Below are 19728 nucleotides of genomic sequence, written 5' to 3'. Positions count from 1 at the left end.
ATGTTGGATTCGACACAAATAGCAACAAAATCTTCCACAAACTCATGTGTCCGAAGACTTTGCTGTTTCCTCGATAGTTACTTGGACGGGCATATTCGCTGAGCTTGATTTCACCTTCCTGTTTTGGTGTGTTTTGAAATTAATGTGATCATTGCAGGTATCTTTTTGTGTCCAATCTAATGTATGTTGGCAAAACTTGCAGAAAAGCTGTTGGCCAGATTCATAAAAGTTATTGGGATACTGCTGTGTCCTGAATTATGCAGTATGCTTTTGGCATACTTAAAGCTGGTCTTTTGGACATGCCCACACCACCTACCACACCACGTGATGTACGTACAGGTATATGCATGAAAAAAGAAGCATTTTGGGATTTGTAGTAATTACAGATACTAAAATAACAAATTCACAGTTTCCAGATAGCAGATTTTATTTTAGATTTTCTAATTCTGTGTATTTCGTGCATATTCATTCATTATCTATAACCGCTTATCCAATTCAGGGTCGCGGTGGGTCCAGAGCCTACCTGGAATCATTGGGTGCAAAGCAAGAACACACCCTGGAGGTGTATTCACAGGGCAACACACACACTCACACCTACAGACACTTTTGAGTCGCCAATCCACCTACCAATGTGTGTTTTTGGACTGTGGGAGGAAACCGAAGCACCCGGAGGAAACCCACGCGGACACGGGGAGAACACACCAACTCCTCACAGACAGTCACCCGGAGGAAACCCACGCAGACACAGGGAGAACACACTGAACTCCTCACAGACAGTCACCCAGAGGAAACCCACGCAGACACAGGGAGAACACACTGAACTCCTCACAGACAGTCACCCGGAGCAGGAATCGAACCTACAACCTCGAGGCCCCTGGAGCTGTGTAACTGCGACACTACCTGCTGCACCACCGTGCCGCCCTATTTCGTGCATATTCCATATCTGAATTCCACTTTAATTCCTCAATTCCATGATTCCTTCCATGTTCTCCTCATCACGGAAATCATGGCACCCTAATGAGTATTTAGGTATAATACATCATGTGTTAATTTAGACCAGACTGTTTATATTTTTTGACACAACATTTAGTTACTTGTTCCAAAAGAGTACACATCTTTTAAATTGCTGCTTTTTGGTTGTGTTTCAGAGTAAATCACTTTTTTCTTTTTGTATAACAGACATACTGGGGTTTAACTTGAATACTTTTCTTTGTAATATAAAGGTTTATGTCAGTCATTGAAATCATAGGCGCTCTCTTCTGTTGACTGAAATGACAACCCCAAGTGTGAAATGTTGTCTATGCAGCTGGAGTCATTGGGACACCACTGTGTAAACTGAGGGAGGAAGAATGCATCGTTACTGCCACGACTGCCAGATACCAAACAGCAGCTGTGGCCAGCACCACGCCCTGCACTGTCTCAGGAAGCAGCCTGGCAGAGAGCCTGCACACAGCAGGGTGCCCTACATGGTGGGATGTGCAGACCATCTTTAGTCTCCAAGGCTAAATAGCAAGCTCCATTTCCATGTGAGTGTTAGCCCATTCTTTGTTTTCAGGCAAGCTTGAAATCCAGGGAATATTAAATTAATGTGACTCCCCAACAGTGTAATCATTCATGAGAAGATATTAACACTGAAATGGCTAAATTACTGTACAGTTGAGATGGATTATGAGAATAGCAATTAAGTATTATATAGCTTCCTTAGATGGTTGGGGTTGCACTAAACACCAAAGTATTAGATATTTGTGACAGGCTGTTTCAGTTGTTTAAATTTTTGTGTTTGCTCCCAAGAATATTTTGGTGTTGTTTGGTTATCATCCAAATTTCTGTAATGTTAGTGTTTTAATAATAAAAAAAAACACCCTTTTTTTAACCTCCTGGCATTCATAATAAGCATTTGGGAAAAAAAGTGTGGCTGTGCCTAGAGGATGTTTTTATGATAATATCATTCATTCATTCATTATCTGTAAGCACTTATCCAATTCAGGGTCGCGGTGGGTCCAGAGCCTACCTGGAATCATTGGGCGTAAGGCGGGAATACACCCTGGAGGGGACGCCAGTCCTTCACAGGGCAACACACACGGACACTTTTGAGTCGCCAATCCACCTACCAACGTGTGTTTTTGGACTGTTGGAGGAAACCCACGCGGAAACAGGGAGAACACACCAACTGTCACCCGGAGCGGTAATTGAACCCACAACCTCCAGGCCCCTGGAGCTGTGTGACTTCGACACTACCTGCTGCACCACCGTGCCACCCTGTGATAATATCATCTTGAGAAAAAATATATTGGTTTGACAACACCAAGATTTCTTGTTCCCTATTGGTCCTCTTCATTTTGTTGTTTATCGCTTCAATTTAGCGTTCCATACACTTCCATACACTGTTGGGGCAGCTGTGGCCTGGTGGTTAGGGAATTGGGCTTGAGCAAAGCACCTAGGGTTAGGGTTAGAGAATGTATGCTCACTGCCCCCTAGTGTTTACTAGTGTGTGTGTAAATGTGTGTTTCACTGCACGGATTGGGTTAAATGTGGAGAACAAATTCCTTTGTCTGCAAGTACAGTGACCAATAAAGTACTTCTAATTCTATTGCCTGATTGGGCAGTCAGGACTTCATGGCAAAACCACTTGTCCTTGTTCCTTGTCCGTGATGGGTTTTTTTTCAACAGGTATCCATACCCAGAAATAAATAAGAAGACTCAAGCTCCAGAGCTTCAGATAACCACGAGTCCTGCTTCCATGGTCTAGAAGCAACCAGTCATCACTCTGGAGTCCCTAAATCTTGATATATATGTCCATGTATTGACAAAGAGTAGATCAGGTGAGTCTGTCAACCCACTGAGATCTTTGATACACAAATCTGTGGAGAAAGAGAAACAAACCATTGTCAGTCTGGACAGACGTCTGTGGGAAGTTTGTTTTTAAGAGAACAATGGGTGGGTTTCCTCCGGGTGACTGTCTGTGAGGAGTGTGGTGTGTTCTCCCTGTGTCCGTGTGGGTTTCCTCCGGGTGACTGTCTGTGAGGAGTGTGGTGTGTTCTCCCTGTGTCTGCGTGGGTTTCCTCCGGGTGACTGTCTGTGAGGAGTGTAGTGTGTTCTCCCTGTGTCCATGTGGGTTTCCTCCGGGTGCTCCGGTTTCCTCCCACAGTCCAAAAACACACATTAGTAGGTGGATTGGCGACTCAAAAAAGTGTCCGTAGGTGTGAGTGAATGTGTGAGTATGTGTTGCCCTGTGAAGGACTGGCGCCCCCTCCAGGGTGTATTCCTGCCTTGGGCCCAATGATTCCAGGTAGGCTCGGAACCCCTGTGACCCTGAACTGGATAAGCGCTTACATATAATGAATGAATGAATGAATTACAAGCCTAACTAATCAGTTTCAGTTTTTTGGTTATATTACATTTGATCTTGATGGTTCATGGACACTGAGTTGATGCGAGTATCATGTATGTGTAATGTGATGTGTAATGATTCTGTTTCGGAGAATGCATGTATGCACACAAATACGTTTGTTGTTCCAGCACAAACTAGCCGCTTGTTAAATCTCTCAGTAGCGGTCACATTTTTTTTTATCCTGCTCACAATGGCAACTCATAACATTACCCCATGGTGTTCTGAAGAATTTCAAACGCTCCTTAGGTTGGAGTCCAACAAAAATCTCCAGCGAAAGCCAAATGTACAACAAGGAAAACTGCGATGTTTTGAGAACTGGGACACAGACCAAAAAACAAAAACAACATGCAAACACATGACAAGTAAACATTTCCCATTAGAGACATGGGTTTTGAAATGTCGCAGGATCCATTTTGCGCTGTGGGTGTGTGGGGGGTGCTATGCTACTGAAAAAATGACCAGAAAAAGTGAGTTGTGCCGTGCTGTGTCGATTCGAGCTGATCCCATGCAGTGAAAAAGCACCAGTAGTGCAGTTTCTACAGTGCTGAGCCCAAACTAGCAATGACAGAGGCTCCGTTCTCTCCATTACAGGCCAGTGAAGCATGATTTTTAAGCTATATTTTAGATTTAAAGCTATAGAATGCCTACAATAATAATCACATTTATTTGTGTGTGGTGTTATCTGGTGTTGTTAGTTATTGTACTTCTACAGTTTGACTTTCTCGGGAGAAAACATCTTAATACCATTGACCCAAACTGCACCTTTTTTTTCTAATCAGGTATCGTGCCTCTACATATTTTAGTTTCCATTAATGGTTCCTATAACCAATAGACCGCCTGTTATTCCGGGGTCTATTTTCTTTTAATCAGCTTACATTTGGTTTGTAAAGTGGGAAAGGACTTTAATAATTCTCTCAGGTAACTTGATTTTCTATGATGGCAGCTTTGCAGTATGTGATCCCTTGTAAATGCTTCCTGCCCAGTTTGTGACTAGCATTACAGCACTGAAGACATCTGGGTACTGCTATTATCTTAGCAGAGCTTATTCTCAGTCTATAGCACTCATGTGTAACATTGTCCCCTCTAGTCTTTCTACCCTTGAGTTAACACTGTGTGGCAGCTGTTTTTTTAACACTATGACTTGGTTGAGAGGCGATATGAGACTAGTAGCCCTGTTGTCTCCAGGAACCCTCAACACTCTAACCGTCATAATTGTGCTGCAGATGATGTGTCTACATGGTTCACCACAAATTTAAGAGTAGGCTAAGAAACTACAGATAATTTGGCTGTGATGGATATGAATACATCATACTGTCAGAGGGAGCAGACACTGCTGTGGCCTTTACATGACATCAGTGCAGACCAATATAAAAGTCAGCACTGTTAGATAATGCTAAGCAACTTTAGATAGTGCTACTGGAACTTTCTATTCAAACTTTAGAGGCCTGTGAGTTTCTTTCCACACAGAAAAGTTTGTATATACAACAACATCTTCAGTCATGGACAATTCATTGTCCTCTTTTTTCCTTATTCAACAGGTAACCAACTACAGACCTTGACTTATTACTATACCTGATTATATTCTATAAACACAAGGAATTCAGAATCCTAGATCCAGTGACAGCCATGTGGGGTGATATTTTGAAGGACATGGGGCACAATTAGGACTGGCTATCATGTCATCATGTCCATCTATTAGCTCCCTCAGGGCCAAGTCTACGTTAGAAGCAGGATGTTGTAAATATCACACTGTGGTGCACTCTAGGCAAAAGAAAGGTTTTACCGTTTGTTCTTTCAGCTTTCGCACCACCTCCCGAAACAAGATCTTTATTACAGTCAGCCCTAATTTGCCATAATTCTCACAATTCACGTGGAGAAGACCGTCCTTTTTATTGTCATTTCCCACCTATTTGCTGCTTTACTGCAGCCATCACCTGTTGAGTTGTCTGTCTTGACCAGGATGTTGTGGATTAGGGCTGTTTTTATCTAAATATTGCTGCAGGTAAGCAAAGGTAAAACCGTTATCAGTGGCAATGAAGAAATGGTGGTGGTCTAGTAGTGAAGAATCTTGAATTGTGAAGAATGGTACTTTGTTGCTACGACAATATGTCCCTTAGACCTCAAATTCCCTACTGCACCACTTACTACGCTGCTTAGACTATAGAAGACCCTTAGCCTTGTAAAGACAACCCCTTGTTTATATGTAATGACTCCAGCATGAATAAGAACGGAGTATTGTTTTAGCTTCATGAGCTTCCACACAGAGGATCTACTTCTGCTTGAATGAATGTTGTTGCAACAACCAAGCAGAGCTGGGTTTCCCAAAAGATCTTTGAAATCTTTGAAAAAAAGAAGATTCTTAACTGATAGAGTGCGCATCACACTGAGCATTCTCTATGTGAAGATGATCTGAACACAGATGTTTTGGGGAAACGTGGATCAGATTCGTTTGTATATCATTACTGTCCAAAGGAAAACAGGTACATCTATTGTTGTGGACTTTTTCTTTGGTTTTTCTACTGTGTAAAATTCATGATGGACCAATAGAAATGCTCCAAAATTACTTGGAATTAAATCTTTTTACACTGATATCCATTGAACGTTAAGAAGGTTTTCCTATAAAATTACTTTTTTGGAGATGCAGGTTTTTTTGGACAGCAATAACGTATTTTATATGGCCGTATAATTTGGGAGTTGGGGGTTTAACAAAGAAATGCCAGTTGGATTACATTCAGCACCACAGGGAATACCCCGGCTTGGGAAAAGTGGTCAGATAAAAATTCTCGTAATTGTGATACAGGTGCATGCAAATATATAACTGCATATTGGTCCATGCTCATTTACATTTTATGCAAAAGCCATGTCCTTCATGTAGCAATTTGCACTTTGCTGGTAACAAATGATATATTCCACATGAAAATTACAGACTACTTTTTACATAAAATAAAGAAACCCAGTGAACTTAGATGGAAACTGGCAGCTTACCCCACTAAGCCCTGAAAAGCAGAAGAAATTTGTGCTCCTTAAAGACCATCATCTCAAAGTGAGAATTAGCAAGTTAAAATGGAAGAGGTCCATTTTAGCTTAGCAACAGATGAAGCAGGCCCTCTGCGTTTTTAAATCACCTGTAACAGGTGCGGCTCAAGTAAGCTAACACACCTGGAGCCCAGCAGGTGCCTTAATCCATACAGCCTTGCTGTGACGCGTCAGTAGTTTTGTATTAATGCCTAAATACAGGCTGATTCACTGCATCTGCCTTGTTTTTAAATAACAACATTGCTACAAGAACGTAAACTTGGAGTTAGCCCTGTGATTGCTATGGCTATTGCTGTCTTACCGAGGCAGAAAGCACAAAACAGTTATGAATTGAGAAGGACTTTTTTTTTTTATTAAACACAGCTCTTAGTGTATGATTTTGGCTCATCATTAGATAAAGCACTGAACCTGTCTTTGGTGATTAGTGGTCTCAGACAGCCCTGTCCACCTCCTGTTGTTTTGTCTGGCTGGACTTTGTTTTAAGGCACGTTGGACCCAAGCTGCAGTGGGTTATGTCTAGCGTGGGCTATAATGACAGGATTAGTGTAGTGTACTATCTGTAATTTTGATAAGTGTCTCTTAGTTTAGCCACTGTCTGGGTTTTCAGGGTGGAATAAAAGACACCTTAACAGGTGCAGTACATTTAACAGCCATATAGTGATTTGTGAGTTGTTGAAGAGACATTGAACTTGATCGGATTGTTACTGCTTTTCATCTCATTAGTTTTTTAACATGTCAAAATGTTCTTGTAATTGTAGACTTCTTATATTTTGTTAGTCGATGTGCAGAAATGTCATCAGATCGTTTTCATAAATATTTTAATAGACTTGTTTGTCATAGAGCTTTTTAAGCAAATATATACACAGGTTAATTTTACAGTGTTCAGGAGCAGCATTCTTTGCTATTTGAAGAAAAATCAGCATGTTACAAAACACCATAAAAAATATTCATCTTTTAAACATTTCCACATGAAATTACAAAATTCAGTAAAGCAACATGTGGCATTACCCCATTTCTATATTTGATTGTGCCATAGCAATATAGTTCTCTATTAAATAGCCACCAACAGTTTTTACTCATAACATTAATATTCATCAACATGTGTTGGGATTAAAACAATGACCAGATGTGTGGGGGGTGGGAGTACAAAGATGAAATGTCAAATGTTAAAACAGACCCTTCACTGAGGCAAGGGCACTTCTTCTCTGCATTCTAACAGTGTTGCTGCAGGTTTTGGGCTACTGGTCAGACCCAAGCCAAGACTGTGTCCTCCTCTGGCTTTGAGCAGTTGATCTGGTCCCCAGTGGAGGCAATAGGGGCATGGGCAGGCTGGAGGGTGTTGCATTGTGTGCACTGGTGGATAAAGTACTGGAGATGGAAGCCCACCAAGCCTAGGGTAAGGAGAATGCTGAAGTCTCATAGTGTCCATTGGTCTCACAGAGGCAATACTATAAGGACTGGAAAGACCAGAGAGGGGGGGCATGCCTCCCATACCAAGATGAGAGTACAGCTGTAGGGGGATATGAGGCAGCAGGGGATATGGCATTCCTGCAGCTGCCTGGCTCACCATGAAGGCACACAGGTTTGGGTCCAGTGGGTGAGGCCAGCTCAGGCTGTGGCGCTGTCTCTTATCCTTCATCCGTCTGTTCTGGAACCACACCTGCAATTACATAGAGGAAGTCCCTGTGAGACCAGCAGAACCATGCAACATTGCTGGTAAGCGTTTAAGTGATTGCATAAAATGAATACTCCTGATTACTGTATGGACCAAGTTTGATAAACGATATGTGAGGGTCCTTTTAAGGGTTCAGGCACAAGTTTACACTCAAAATCAAAGTACGACACTTTAAAAGGTTCACTGCATTGGTCCATTTGCATGAAAAAAGTTCTCAAATAAGGTGTTGGTTATAATACACTGAAACAAGTTTTAAGGAGCTATGCTCATACAAAATCTAATCTGGGAAACCGTTAAATTTGGGAGACCTACATTTTTAAAGCTACACACAATTCCAAGATGGTTCCTCAATGTCATTCATTGAAGAACCCTTTGGTTCTGAAGGGAACCACTGCTGAGACTTAAGACTTGCTACTACTGTTAGGACCTGTTCTGCTCTAAACTCCCCTGTCCCTGAGCTCCTTCAAAACTGCAGTGTAATCGCTAAACACTATAAGCGTTTTTGTGAGTCTCTGTGGATAAGAGCATGCGCTAAATGCTGAAAACGTATATGGAATGTAATCGATAGGGAAATAAGGAGAGTGGGAACGGAAGTGGGCCACATACTGACCCTTGCAGTCGAAGAAGTTAAACAAACAGCCCATGAATATTTTGAGTGCAACGTGTCCGAACCTTTATGGTGGTCTCCGGGAGGTTGAGCGCCGTTGCAAGCTCACAGCGTCTGGCTCGTGACACGTAGCTCTCCTTGCTGTATTCCTGCTCTAGTCGCGAGAGCTGCTCGCGGGTGAACGCGGTCCGGTGCCGCCGACCCTGCTCCACTCCGGTCAGGAGCGCCATGCGGGCGCACGAGTCCTCCTCCGCATGATCACTGTCAGCATGAGCCACCGAGGACACTGGAGACTCCCTGCCCTCCGCCACTGCAAAGTATTAAAAAAATAATGAATAAAAATAAAAAATAAAAACCCCACACGCGGTTAAATATCGCACAATTCAGCAGATTTAAAGGCCGAGGGCCCACTACAACAAATTGCCATCCCTTAGAACCCTTCGAGTGTATAAACAGCAGTTTAAATTATTCTCTAGAACCCTACGTGTCCAGCCCTGTGGTCCCTATCAAATGTGGTGGTGGTTGTCAATCAAAACCCGTTACCAAGGATATTTCACACAGTCCTGGAGGGTCTCAGATCAAGTAAAACCACAGTTCACTTACACATTTTCCTTAGCTGATTCCCCGAATGAACTTTGACCTCTCTGCAGCGTAAAAGATATGATCAGTCCAGATATGTCCAAAGTGGAGGCCTCAAAAGTTCCTAAAGAAGTCAGCAGGCTTGTGGCTGCCCCACCGCTAAAGGTACCTTTCTAGACCCGATCCAAGTTCGTATACAGGGGGAACGATGAGTTGTTTTTGTAGCCTCTGTCCCCCCCACTCCCCTCCTCCCTGCGTGCGCTCGCTCTCCACTGTCCCGTCTTCCACTAATGAGAGGCGCGCGCTATCCGCTGCGGCGCCGCCTGGGCGCGCGGACGCAAGGAGGTGTTAAAGTGCCTTTGGTCTCCGACCCGCCTTTGTACTTTTTCTTTTTTGTTATGGAGAATTAAGATCGACCTCCCTTTTGCGGACTGTCAGAGAAGAGCGAGAGAGGCCAGGCCTGGCAGCTTCCAGCCGTTTGATGTTGGGAGGTTTTGGAAGTGGATCATTAGAAGCCTAATGTGCGTCGCTGGTGCGCGGAGACAGAACGACCGCAATGAACAACCAAACTGAGGCTTTTGAATCGCCATTATCCGAACGTGTCTGTAATAATGTTACATTAGTGCAACTCCTGGCCTTACGACTCTCTTCAGACTCATAAGTTCAGCAATGGACTGCAGCGCCCAGAAAAAAAATCCATATACAAACTCATGGAATCTTGCTGTGGTATTAAAAATAGGCTGTTTTTAACCAGACCAACGCAGCTCGGTTTTTTATTCAGTTAGCAGCAGACGTAGTGGAATAATCTTTGTAAACTTTGTAGTCTTGTGTGTAGTTAGAAACCACTAGGGAATGTCAATGTAGATTGAAGATTTCACGCTTGTCGTCCCTGTGAATGTGAGAGGGTTCTTCTAGGGGCTTCTGTTTAGAACAATTCGTTCTATATAAAGCCTTTTGTGGATTTTTCTAGCACTGAACGAAGAGTTTATTTTGTATTTTTTGTCATCCATTATTACAATGGAAAACTACTATTGGTTCTAAAAAGATTTTCCATCTATCTTTCTGAAGATAAATTTCACCAAAGAATGATTTCAGCATGCAAATGGTTAAGAGTGCGAATTCGTTAAATGGACACAGGTCATCGCTGGATTATTGGTTACCAACCTGTGATCATCGAGTGGGATGCCTTGTCTAAGGAAAACGAAGCTCTAAAAGCATATCCTAAAAGGCGCAACCGTAAAAAAGGCGCGAAAAAATAAATCGTAAATTTGAAAATATGCACATTTATGGCACGTCAAACTAAATAGCTTTTATACGTTACGAAAAATAGGTTCAACTGGCGAGTTCGTTACCTCATAATCAATCAAACCAGACACGTTTGCGTGTGTTTGACAGCTGACAACCACTGACTCCAACACCCTAACCCATATACAGCTCGAGGTTTTTTGTTTTTTTTTTTAAGTTAAAGCGACGTTCCTCCGCTTCTCTGACGATAACTTGCTTGGTCTCGGTCACCAGGAGGTGCCTGGCATCACTCACTGCAATCAATGTAGTTTCTTTTGTGTTTTCGACTGAAATACGTTCTCCAAACTCTCGTAAAATATGTTTGTGCGTCAGATACCGTACTCATATCGATTAAGAGTTTCTGTAAGGCAGCCCTTTAAGGTGCATTCAGTGTTTCAGACCTCTGGTTCCCATTACCACTAGTGAACAATGCTCTATGTTGCTCTAGAACGGAACATTTCACTTCACTCTGAACTACTTTTTTTGACATTTTGCATTTCATTTACGTAGTTAATTTTACAGGTGGTGTATGACAACTACGTGAAGTGTGCCTTTAAATTTCAGGGGGCAAACAGGTTCAAAGTGGTTATTCAAAGAACTTTTTTTACGATTGAAATGTGTGGAGGTTTGAGTTTAAAAAACCTAATGTGGCGCTTCTGCAACCAAACAATCATATTTTCAAACCAGAATCATCTAGTAGCCTTCATCATTATTATACGACACAAGGTGAACTTTGGTGTTATTTAATGACACTCGAGATTCTTTTTGATCCCCGAGTTTGAGCTTTCAACTGTATCATTTTATTTAGCAGAAGATGGTGCTGTATCAGCTCACTGTACTGTTACATTACACCTGAAACAGCCCTATCACCGCGTGACGTTTGTGTTTCCGCTTTTTGCACTGCGGCTCCATCGAGACTGGAGCAGATCTCACGCCTGGGTGGTACACTGTAAACCCAAATTTGGTTTAAATTAACTTTTTGAGTAGTCTTTAATTATTATTTCAAGTTTTGCTCAAAACATTTGCCATTACTAAATCAAATTAGTTGTTTGAATTATTTAGTTGAAATAATGCAGTGCAATGATCAAGATAAGTAGAGATTACTTAGTATGTTAAGTTTTGTGAGCAAGGGGCGGGGCTTGTTCCATTTTTTTTTTCTCCAGGCAACAGAAAGTTCTGTGAAGAGCCGTTACTGTCTTTTCTTTAAAAAGAGCTGCTCATTGCTGTGACTGAAAGCTGTGGGCTTGTGAAAGCAACATTACTTCAATTGAAAAGGTTTGTATGCAAATATATTGTCTGATAAAATTCATTGCCCCTAAGACCACAAGAAGTCACAACAAGTTAGCTAAGATTTGAAGTTATCTAGCGATAGCTAGCTTTGTTTCAACAAGCTAAGGTTAAGATCCTGTTTTGTTTGTGTTCTCTCGGTTAACAATTTAGCAATAATCTAGCTAGCATTCATTTTACTTTATTTTTACACATTAACTAGGTATAACGTTAGTTAGCTAATATACAAAGGTTGTTTTTTTCGGCTCAAAATTTTAGCATATGTGTCTGCATGTGCTGGCTAATGCCTACCGTTCTGATTAAAAATTGGGATTGAGTTTACACACGAGTGATATGTTTAATTAAATCAGTAAATTCGCGATTTTCTTTTCAAATGTATGCTTAATTAGACAGTCATTAATTGTGCTGTCACGGTAAGAGAAATTTATCCCCGCATTTTATCGCGAAAGCCCCCACCGCCGCTCTTGGCCGTGTCTCGGGGCTGACGCGACGCGCCGCGTTCCCGCCCGAGCCTCGTGTTTCGGAGCCGCTGAGCCTCATGTTTTGGCCGGCCGCATTATAACTTTAATGCTTTTATCTTTACAGTTGTAATCATTAGCGGAGTTTGGTTAATTTTATGCAATGGGTTTAGTATAATTGTAATTGTTTAAGTGTTCTCATTCTGTTTTTGAGGTTCATTTGAAGATGCAGTGGAAGTGTAAGTATTGTGAATTTATATGTGAGAAAAGGGGTTACCTTTTAAAGCATTATAGATTAAAACATGGGGCCTACAGTAGAACTGTGCCTTTTCCTTGCTTACACCAAGAATGTTTGTGTACATTTAATTCCATCAATGCACTTAAGGTCCACTTGTCTAAAATTCACAAGAAAGGACCGGATGCACAACTGTGTGAAACAGCTCAAGTAGCTCACTGTCAGTTATGTGATTTTTCTTCACCCTGCACAGAAGCAGATTTTTTCAGTCACTTGCGCAGCACACATTTAAAAGTTAATCACAAAGTCCCATGTCCATATAAAGGATGTAACTTTAATACTACTGTGTACTCCACATTTAATGCACATATAAGTAAAGAGCACAGAACAGACAACTGGAGGATGTTCAAACCGGAAATAGTCATTGCTAATTTAACTAAGGAAACAGCCCAAGATGAACATATGGTTTCAAATGACACCCCTGATTTAGTGGACAGTGAGGATTCCAGCAGTGAAGAGCCTCATGATCTAAAGAAACAGCTGGAGCACAACCTAGCAGCTCTTTTTTTAAAGATGCAAACGATCCTTCATATTCCAGAAAGGTCTGTACAAGAAATCGTACAACAGCTTTTACAGATATGTGAACTCTCCCAGCCATTGCTGCATAATTCAGTCAAGGACATTCTGAAACATCACACAAGTGTAGATGATTCAACTCTAAGACAGTTAGTTCGATTTTGTGGCAAGGATGGCTCTTTATCAACTATTAAAAGGAGAGCAGCATATGTGAGCAGAAATTTTACAGTGGTTACACCGGTGGAGTATGTTATAGATAGAGGAAAAAAATGTACAGCTGTATACGTTCCTCTAAATGCAATGCTACAGAGCATGTTAAACAGGGCAGACATTTTGGACAAAGCTCTTCCAGTACAAAACCATGTGCCGCATGAGTACAATACATATAGAGATGGTTCATACTGTAAAGAAAATTCCCTCCTTAAAGGGGAGGAGTTCAAAATCTCTATTGGACTTTACACAGATGACTTTGAAGTGTCCAACCCTTTAGGAACATCAAAAAAGAAACACAAAATGAGTGCAGTGTATTGGGTGATAGCAAATGTGCCATCAAAATATAGGTCCACACTCCACTCGATTCAGCTTGCTCTTTTATGTAAAGCATCTGATGTAAAAGAGCATGGCTATGCTAAAATTTTCCATCCTCTCATTCAAGATCTAGTCTATTTGGAGCAACATGGTCTATATGTTGAGAAGTTAGGAGCATCTATCAAAGGCACAGTGTTATATGTGGCTGCTGATAACTTGGCTGCTCATTCACTTGCAGGATTTTTCGAGAGCTTTGCAGTGGACAGGTTCTGCAGGTTCTGCATGGCAACAAGGAGCAAGATTCAAGACAAGGAGGTATGTTCAGGCGTCTTTGAACCCCGAATTAAAGACACTCACAACCGGCATGTGCAGGAGGTACGGCAGGATCCTATTATGTCTAAAGAGTATGGTGTGAAAGGAGGCTGTGTATTGACCGACAGTCTGCAGCACATTCATGTTGTTCATGGTTACCCCCCTGATATACTGCATGACCTTTTTGAAGGTATTGTTCCTGTTGAGTTATCACTCTGCCTATCAGACATGATTTCCAAAAAATATTTCACTTTAGAGGCCCTAAACCATGCTATCAAAACGTTTCCATATGAGTTTAATGACAGAACTGACCAGCCTCAAACTATTGCTCAAGGCTTTTCTACCAAAGGAACAATAGGTGGAAATGGCCATGAGAACTGGGCTCTAATTAGATTGCTGCCACTTCTCATTGGCCATAAAGTACCTGAAGGAGACAATGCATGGGATATTTTGTTGCTCCTGAAAGACATAGTTGAGTTGGCTGTGGCAACAAGACACACTAAAGAGTCCATAAATTTTCTTGATTGCAAAATATCAGAACATAGACAATTGTTGCAAAGTACGTTTCCTGATTTCAAATTACGTCCAAAACACCATTTCATTGAGCATTATCCTGAGATGATTAAGGCATTTGGTCCACTTTCAGATGTCTGGACAATGCGCTTCGAGGGAAAGCATAAATTTTTCAAACAAGTAATTCGTAATGCTTGCAACTTTAGAAATGTAGCTCATACACTAGCTGTAAAGCATCAGAAAATGATGGCTTACCATTTAGACGCAAGTTCATTTTTCAAACCCTCAGTTGAAATGAACAAGGTTACTACAGCATTGATCACGTCTTACCCTGAGAATGTCCAACAAATATTCTGCCAGAGAGTGCCTCAACATACAGCAGTCTTTGTCGCATCATCTGTCTCTGTAGATGGAATAAAATATTGCCCAGGCATGATTCTCTCTGTTGGTTCATGCTCTGGACTTCCAAATTTTAAGCAAATCAAACAGATTGTGGCTATTAACACAGAGGTCCTGTTTGTCTGCAAGGTGATGACTGTATGGTACCATGAGCATCTCAGATCTTTTGAACTCTGTGAAGGCATTAACCCCTCCCTGTGTGTAGTACAATTGAAAGAGTTGAATGATGTTTTCCCTCTTCCAGCATACAGATTTGGAGACAATTTAATAGTGACACTCAGACGTTACATTCTGTGTTAAAAGGTCACAAGATTGATTGCTGCAATCCAAGCAACACAGGATTTTATAAATAGGTTTAATGGTCACATTTAGCAGCTTTCATCAATTAAGCAACCAACTTGTTAATCCTGTTAGAAGCCTGGTGATACCCTATCCAGTGATGGAATCAACAGTGGAGCTAAGAAAAAAGACTGTGAGTGTAGAAACTTGGTGGTCATTATGTTATGATTAATCTGTGTATAACCCCTACATAAATGTATATACATTTTCATTACAATAGACCTTATGTAGGATTATGTCAATTGTGATGACAAGCTTATATAGGTAACATGTAGCCTTATGAACAGGAACCTAAGTTAAAATATTACCCATATTTCTAAAAAGCTAATTGATGATTATTGCTTTTATTTCCAAGATGACAGCACACCAGAAGATGACCTTGAGGGTCATTCTCACAGAGGCAGATATAAGAAAGGTCACCCTCAGTGCGAGGCCTGCTACAGTGGAGGATTTGATATGTACACTGAAAGAATCACTTGGACTTAATTACAACTACAGCCTTCAGTACAAGGATCCTGAATTTAATTACGAGCTATGCAATCTGACAGATATTGGAGATCTTCCTGAAAAACCAACAATCAAAGTCATCCCTGTACTTGAACTGGTACCTGTCTCAACGTCTGATGAAATCTTGAGTGACACACACAGTCCAGCAGATACAGAGGTCCTCTCACTCTCACCTCTTGAGCGACAGACACCTTGGCCAGAAGTTTTTGAAATCCCAACATTTTCTGTTGATGTAGAGTATAGACTTAGGCAGGCAAGTCTAATATACATTAGGGATGGAACACACTTAAAAGTATCAAAAGAGCTAAAGCATGAGATTCTGGAAAGACTGGCAGAGAGCATGTATAGTCACACAGCATACCCAAATAATGCTCAATTTGAAAGTGTCGCAGCAGCACTAATAAGCAAGCACCCCTGTCTCCAAGAACGAGGCTCGTCAAGTCGCTGTAGTGGTTGGAAAAACAGTCTGAAATATAAAATGGCTAATTACAGAACAAAGCGTAGAAGATCAGGATGCCTTGACGTTACAGTAAATGCAGGTAAACGGGGATTGCATTCAGCAGAAGGAGAACCAGCTAACAAAAATATCAAGAAGGCCAAGAAAGGTGAGCTCAACTACTTGCCTAACTTTCCAGAGGGGCTTGATCAGTCAGTCCTCGAGGGTGCCCGCAAATACTTAGTTGATGAAATTCAAAAGAGAACACCAGATGGACCACTTGTAAAACAGAAGATGGATGTGACATTTGCATTGAGGAGGAAAGAGGTTGTTGAATCCAAACCCGCCATAAGCAAGATGGTGGAACGTTGGCCCGCTCTCTTCACAGAAGATCAGGTATGTTCAAGAGGGATATGCCAATGTTTTAGTCTATCTTTCTGTTATAATTTGATGATAATTATGATGCCTCTGGATACACCTTTGTCATCTTCAATTATTGTTTTGCTCATTTATAATTCAAGGACAATGTGAGTCTTTATGGTGAACAGGTGTAGTTGGTTTTGAATGGAACAAGACATTGGTACCACTAGCCTCAGTATTGTTTAGACTTGAAAAGTATAATTGTTTTCTCTATTTTTCAGGTATACATGGAGTTCAATAGGATTGTAGGCAGGAACCTTAAGCAGGACTTCTACGAAAGCATTGATCGGCACAGTCTTCGTCTTATTGAGATATTTCAATCTAAGAGAGGGAACATCGGGCAGCTGTTGACGCACCTATCACAACAGACCAAGGTTGTTCCATATCCATTATACTTATACAATCAAAATCATGCTTGATTGATTCAGCTTTCTTATAGACAGTTAAATTCTTGTCATTGTCATTTTTCTCTCCAAAAGACTAAAGAGCCAACTGATATTCGGACTCTGGTGCTTAGAGGGCTTCCTATTATCCTTGGTGACCACCCCACAGACTTCTATAAAGCATGCTTTGTAAGTAACCTCTATTAAAAAGGACCATAACGGCATAATTTTGAATATTCACCATTATTTTTGTTTGATAAAAACTGAAAGCATAGTTTAATATAATCAAAGAATAAGATGTAATTTCAATCTGTCCATCCAGTTAGTTTATGTAGGATTTTGCAAGGTTTCAAGTCTCCCGATCTTCCAGCATCCAATTACACTGAGGTTGGATAAGTGTTCTTTTGTGAGCTCAAACCATTAAAAACAGACACTTTTACTTCATTGAAACACTTTTTTCTGACCACTTATGTGTAATCTGCTTGTGTAATGTACTCCGGCAGTAATGTCCATTTCCCTCATGTATCTGACTCTCCTGAGAGTAGACTTTTTGCTTAACATATGATAGTTAATTAATTATTTTGCTCTTATGCTTTTAGGATGACTCTGACGAATCATTCCATCAACTTGACATTGGGATCCTGCTTGTTGAACAAGAAGGTGCTGTGCTCTCATCTTCCCTCCATCTCAGTCCAGCCTCACTGAAGATCGTCATTGAAGGAGAAGTTGTTATGGACAACATCCAGGATCTCCCTAAAGCTGTGTGCATTCTTTTTGGACTTACTTACGCACTTCATCTCAACTATCCCAAGTCTATGAAGAACACATTTCACTTCATTCAACAGGTTTTTCTAACATTGGGTCACAGTGAACTGAAAGCCCGATTACAAACACTGAAAAACCAGCTTACACTCTGAAGAAATGCTGTTAATTTAACCATATAATACACCATATGATGAATACATAGACCCCAGTAGCCCTTCCAAAAATTTGCTTGTTTGTGGAAACCTAGATTACAAACCCTGAGAAATGCGGTTTATTTTACAGAGAAAGCATGTCCCCTCTTTTTATTTATTTATTTATTTTATTTTAAAAAAAAATTTTTTGCCCTACCCAAAAAAATGTGTGTATTCATCATATTATTGTGTTCTATTTGACTATAAGTAGCCATTCCAAAATTTTCCTTGTTTTATATTTACAATACATATGGCTTATTTTGAATTATGTCACAAAATATTTCATAAAAAATGGCTGTCTAGCCATTGTATTCTACAGATTTTTCAAGGGTTCTTGAAAGAAAATGGTTCTATAATATTTTTTTATATTATATATATATATATATATATATATATATAAGGTCTTTATTATAAGCTGTTATTATAACAATACCAGAACCATCTTTAGTGCTATAGAGCGCTATAAATTTATATATCTACAGCACATATGCCATCATGCTGAAAAATAATTTCATCACTCTATATAAATGGTAGAATACTTCTATATAGAACCATTTCCTAAAGAATTCGTGAAGAACCATTTTTGTAGATTTAGAAGTGTATCCGCATGACAGTGCTCAGTTGTGTTCAGATAATAACATGGAGTTCATCAGTCAGTTTGAAATTTTAAATGCTTGTATCAAGTTTTAAAACATTTGTGTCCAATGTTTTACAAGCATACAGCAGAATTTTTTGAAAATATTCATTCTCAAAGTTAGACTTGTCAAGAAAGCAGTTTAAATGTCTGTTTTTGACTTGTCATTTGGTTGACTTGTTTGTTATTGCTGCAGTAAAACTTTTGAAATGTTACTTCGAAGGGTTTTTACATTAAAATACAATATTGAAATGTATCGTTTAATTTCTTCCTTTTTTTAGTTTTGATAACCAATGTGTAATTCATGATATCTCTATTAAATAAGTCTTTAAATTACAACAAAACAATTATATAAACTAATAATTTTAAGTAGAAATAATTAATACTTTTTTGTAGGTTAAACTTAAAAATAATTACTTTATACAACATAAAATGAAGACAATATTTATGTAAACTAAATATTTCAAGTAAATGCTACTAATGTAAACTTTGTTCATGTGCTTCATCAAATTAAAATGTTAAGTTAATACAACTTAACTTTTTTAGTTTCACCTTGTGTAAAAACTTAATTAATTTAAGGCAACGAGTTTCCACGCAATTTTCTAGTAAACTCAACTAATTCGGGTTTACAGTGTAGAATGACGCTTTATACAGGCGAACAATAGTAACACACACACACACACACACACACACACACACAAATGGCGTTGTTTGATGGAACTGTTCAAAATATGTGTTAATATGGCGAACACCGCTGGGTTCCTGGTTAGATTTCACAGGGTCTGGCGCATGTTCGGTTCTGAAGGGTTCGCAAGAATGCCATGGACCCAATGGCAGTAATATAATATAATAACGCATATAAATTACACATGAATGATAATGCATGATCAATTGGGTTTCATTATTCTTAAATGCCACATTAAAATAATGTCATCCCAGTAAACATTTAGCCGTTGATTCAACGTTGAAATAACGTAATGACTGCTGTCTAATCAACGTTCTCTTAAGGTTGAAAATGAAAGTTGAAAAGACGTCCAAACACAGACATTGAAAAGACGACTATTAACTAACTTATTAAGATGGATTTTGGACGTCCATTGACGTTTAAAATGTGTCCTTGACGGACAGACTACTTTTAGACCTATTTTGAACGTCCAGGGACGTTCCTTGTTT

General features: G+C 40.1%; 2 protein-coding genes across 4 annotated transcripts in view; one reads left to right on the top strand and one right to left on the bottom strand.

The window, feature by feature from the left end:
- Nucleotides 1-7266: 7266 nt before the first annotated feature.
- Nucleotides 7267-19728, bottom strand: part of LOC136664917 (homeobox even-skipped homolog protein 1-like) — a 30621-nt gene continuing 18159 nt past the window's right edge. Inside the window, exons 2-3 of the mRNA XM_066642415.1 lie at nt 8775-9019; nt 7267-8087 (exon numbers count right to left, since the gene is read on the bottom strand). Coding sequence (XP_066498512.1) covers nt 7608-8087; nt 8775-9019 — 725 coding nt within the window. The 3' untranslated portion in view covers nt 7267-7607. The remainder of the gene's footprint in view (nt 8088-8774; nt 9020-19728) is intronic.
- LOC136665149 (sterile alpha motif domain-containing protein 3-like) lies at nt 11677-18170 on the top strand. 3 transcript variants are annotated; one of them, XM_066642741.1, is made up of 6 exons: nt 11677-11847; nt 13895-13971; nt 15575-16558; nt 16804-16956; nt 17062-17154; nt 17565-18170. In XM_066642741.1, exons 2-6 carry the CDS (start codon nt 13939-13941, stop codon nt 17880-17882), a joined length of 1581 nt encoding a protein of 526 aa, XP_066498838.1. In that variant the 5' UTR covers nt 11677-11847; nt 13895-13938; the 3' UTR covers nt 17883-18170. The 3 variants fall into 3 exon arrangements, with proteins under 3 accessions (XP_066498838.1, XP_066498837.1, XP_066498836.1); XM_066642740.1 differs by lacking the exon at nt 11677-11847 and adding an exon at nt 15184-15352 and having other exon boundaries at nt 13917-13971; XM_066642739.1 differs by lacking the exons at nt 11677-11847; nt 13895-13971 and adding an exon at nt 14222-15352.

This window comes from Hoplias malabaricus, chromosome 13, assembly GCF_029633855.1.
Source record: "Hoplias malabaricus isolate fHopMal1 chromosome 13, fHopMal1.hap1, whole genome shotgun sequence".
Taxonomy (NCBI): domain Eukaryota; kingdom Metazoa; phylum Chordata; class Actinopteri; order Characiformes; family Erythrinidae; genus Hoplias; species Hoplias malabaricus.
This window is presented reverse-complemented; position numbering and strand designations above follow the sequence as displayed.